The 4,195-nt window shown below is 40.4% G+C and overlaps 1 protein-coding gene across 1 annotated transcript; it reads right to left on the bottom strand.

Annotated features, from left to right (window-relative positions):
- Positions 1 to 413: 413 nt before the first annotated feature.
- On the bottom strand, positions 414 to 3,348 carry LOC146313440 (major histocompatibility complex class I-related protein 1-like). Its single transcript, XM_084739262.1, has 5 exons — positions 3,202 to 3,348; positions 2,753 to 3,022; positions 2,172 to 2,450; positions 1,772 to 2,074; positions 414 to 529 (listed from the first exon to the last, which is right to left on the bottom strand). Exons 1-5 carry the CDS (start codon positions 3,254 to 3,256, stop codon positions 414 to 416), a joined length of 1,023 nt encoding a protein of 340 aa, XP_084595388.1. The 5' UTR covers positions 3,257 to 3,348.
- Between the last annotated feature and the right edge of the window lie 847 nt (positions 3,349 to 4,195).

Raw genomic sequence — 4,195 nt, forward strand, 5'->3', positions numbered from 1 at the left:
ATGTTCATAAGCAAATAACACTGATCACATTAAATTCTTAATAACAGAACAGTAAACAAATATACTTTATTTTTCATAAAGTAAAACTCACTACTGAAATGCAGATAAGATATTACAGTATTGAAAGTTAAAACACATTTGCATGTTATGAAGAAATTCATAATATGATGATGAGGATGAATATGAATATGAATATGATGATGAAATAATACAATAATGCTTTCATTACTGTATGATAACCTGAAAATAAGAATGGTTGTGTTTTCATTGCCTTAAAATGAGTGATTTATTTAGTCTGTAGGTTCTCCAACATGCTCGTGAGGTGAGGTGTTTGCAATCTGCAAGCACACTGCCAGATGCCCCTAAATCCTACACACTGGTTCTTTAAATCCAACAGCGGTGTCAGAACAGTTTCACTCACCGTTTTTTTTCCTTCTCCGGATGAAGAGTCCAGTGATGCAGATTATCAACAGCAGCAGTCCTACAGCGACTCCACCAACAACACCAGCAGGAAACTCTGAGGAAGAAACTAAAACCAAAACAGAACTTTCACACTTTTTCTCCACCACTGGAAGGAGATGAACATGTTTGGTTAACAACAACCACTTATTGTCAATTAACTGATGCAATAAATTCCTCAGTGTTTTTCATATTGACCAACACAGCTGAGTTCTCATGTTCGCAGAGCTGGACCAACAGTATCCACATATACCAAGATACACACACACACACACACACACACACACACACACACACACACACACACACACACACATGCTGCCATGTATCACCACTCTAGCTGACAGCTAATACTTTGTTGGCCTAAAACATAGCCATAGTTCATCCATCACTGTGACATCACTGGATGCAGGAAGAACAACAAGACTTTGCAGCAGTAAAACTCAGCTGTCTCGGTCAATATAGCACACACTGAGGAATTTACTGCTTCAGTTGACTACATTTACTATCAACACTGACTGGTCATTCACAAAAAAAGTGCACTATTTGGAGCACTGTGTGTTCAGACAGTTAAATGAGTCCTGAGACTCTGGATTTGACCTGAAACACTTTTTTGGGTTCATCATCTTGTTTGGTTTGATAGATGCAACACCCACTGAGTCTCCAGATACTGAGGATTCTGATGAGTACAATGTGATCATAACCAAAAACTATAAAAATAAGACCCAAGTTGTTAACCACATTCATGCTGTTAGTCTGAGGGTAAAGATTAAGAGTTCAACATCTGAACAACTTGTCTACATTTGAATTGTCAACAACATAATCCCGGTAGTTATGATCCAGAGGGATACTACATCAACGTGGATAAAGGACAATTCTGACTTATTTTGATCAGATCTGTCTTTAAGTGAGAGATCTGTTCTATGACGAACCTGTGAACATGTCGGGGCAGGGCAATGTGCAGATGGATCGTATTATCTTCACATTTACTCTCTGAGCTTTTTGCCAAGATGCTTTTCTTAATTGCCTGTTAACCCTTTATTTTCTTCTTATAGTTCAATCTGCAGGGTTTCTCCCACTGCTGAGAAGAAAACCGCTTTTCTTCTCCCTAATTTTTGTGACGTTATACTCTTTTCAACAATCAGCTGTTCTGGGACCCTTATGTTCTCCATGCACACTCACAAAGGCTTATGTGGAAGTTGAAGTTAATTCAAGCCAGATTTCTTCACTTCAGCACAGACTTATTTATCAGCCTTGATGATATACCCCCAGGTCTAACTTCAATGGACAAACAAAAACTGATCTGTCTTACCTTTGTTGGTCCTGATCTCTGCTTTGTCCAGTTTGGTGACGATGTCGTCCTTCACACCAGAGAGCTGAAACACACACTCGTACCTCCTCCAGTCTTCAGGTGTGACTGATGAAAGGTCCAGGTCAACACTCATCTGGAAGGTTCCATCATGGTTGGGGAGGATCTCTCCGTGGTCCACGTCCTCATGAAGCTCCTCTCCATCTTTCCTCCAGAACAGTGAGGCTTCGACAGGGTAGAAACCTGAAGCGTGGCAGCTGACTGGAGAGGAGGACGTCTTCTGGAGGAGAGACACTGAGGGAAGATCTGGAGAGACAGAGAGATACGAGGGACAGAATCAATTAAAAACATCAGTCTGAGCAGGATATATGGACATCAGTGAAATCAGGTCATGTGATTCTACCTGTTCTCAGCAGAGAGCTCCTCCCATATTCCACATACTTCTTCAGGAATGCAGGACAAATTTGAGTGATGTAATTCTCACAGTATTTTACTCGAGCTTTTTCAGCGTCCCACTTCAGTTTGGTGGTGACAGCCTCTGGTTTTGGAGCGATCCATGTCAGCGTCTTCAGGTCGAATGATATGAAGTCTTCTCCATCGTAACCGTACTGATTAAAACCAGTAATCTCTCCAGTCTCATCGTCCCACACGCAGGCACTCATCCTCTGTAAAATGTGGACACCTGAGAGACAGAGACAGAGACAAAAAGAGACTGCAGTTAACTGTGATGATCAGTGCAGATGAAATCTCCAGTGGAGAGATGATCTTAAAATTATTGTGCATTTTGTGATTCTTTCTTGGGATCTCAGGATGGAAATGAGTTTCTGTTGGTCGGGCTCAGCAAACAAGTCTAAGCTGACTGGTTGGCTGGTAAGGCAGCCAATATGATGGCAGCATTTTGATTATATATTGGGTGTCTGTATTTGTTTACGACTATGATACAAGAAAGCAGTAAAAAGTAAAATGCAACAGAACAGACTTTACCTCCACTCTGGTTGAAGCGCTGCTTCAGACTGTAAATCGTGGCTTTGAAGTAGTTTGGCTGATTCTCAGAACAGGCTCCACTGTACTGCTGCAACTGCTGAGGCTCATTTTCAAATAATGTCTTCACCCAGTCCTGTTTTAGCTCGACTGTCTTTTTGTTGCTGTCGCAGTAACCCACCAGAATGTCATTGACCAGGACAACACCCACAAACTCTGGGAAGTCTGGGACGCCAGAGGATGCAGTTACAAAAAACTTCATGGAGTGTATCGCTGCAGGACAAACAAGATTTATACATTCAGTTTAAATGAGCACACATCATCATCACACATATCATAAATATGATGTCTTCAATCTGATTCAGCTGAAACACAGGCTTACTTTTAGGTAAAAGTGAAACTAAATTAATGTGTCCTTGAGCTTAAAGTAAAGATTTAAACAGTGATCTTACCTGCTGATGAAACATGACAGAAGATAAGCACTGGCAACAAAAATATCTGTCTCATCTTGTTTTTAAGAAACGTGTGTGGATAAAGGACGGAGTTGGTTCAGCTGGTTTGTCCTCGGTTCAACTTCTCTTTCTCTGTGCAGGAAGGTGGGTGTGTTTCCTTTCTGACCAGAGGAGTTTGGAGAATCTTGATGCTTGATTTTCACATGTGAGAACTCTGTTTCAGCGTCGCCACTGAAGAATGAAGAATATCAAGTGACTGATGACTTCAAACATCGACAGTGTTTCAGGGAGAGTGATCATAATCATGAGACTGTTTCCACCTAATACCAAATAAACTGTGTAACAGGCTACAATTATAATTCCCCGATCACATGACACTGAATTTCATAAGAAATGTTACGTAAATATCAACTAGGAAGTTATAAAACACATGATCCAGCAGTGAACCTGCACCAGCCTGAACTACACTGTAAACTACTGCTGTAAACTTTGGATGTAAGCAGATTGCATTGAACTGCTGCGTCACCTGTCAGGAATCAACAACTGTGGAATCAATGCAATACTATGTAGATTAAACTCTCACTCAGATTATTCAGGTTTGTACTACATAAAATGGTAATAACATTGAATTGCCCTGCAAAATACTTCTCTTTGTTTACTGAAACTAGCAGGGACTGAATGTCCTGACATGACATCAACCATGCTGTCTTTCTACTGTGGTTAGACAAGAAGTCACCTGCCAGAAGTTTTTCGGGAGTACAACCCCAGTTCCAGAAGAGTCAGGACATTGTGTAAGGCATAAATAAAATGCATACAGATATTTAATGTTCAAGGTGACCAATTTTATTGCTTTTTGTAAATATACACTCATTCTGAAGCCTGCAACATGTTTCAAAAAACTGGGACAGAAGTATGTTTACTGCTGTGATACATCACCTTTTCTTTTGATAACACTCAGTAAGAATTTGGGAACTGAGAGCACTAATTTCTTAAG

The sequence above is a fragment of the Lutjanus erythropterus genome, chromosome 16 (genome assembly GCF_056507025.1).
Source record: "Lutjanus erythropterus isolate fLutEry1 chromosome 16, fLutEry1.hap2, whole genome shotgun sequence".
Classification (NCBI taxonomy): domain Eukaryota; kingdom Metazoa; phylum Chordata; class Actinopteri; order Lutjaniformes; family Lutjanidae; genus Lutjanus; species Lutjanus erythropterus.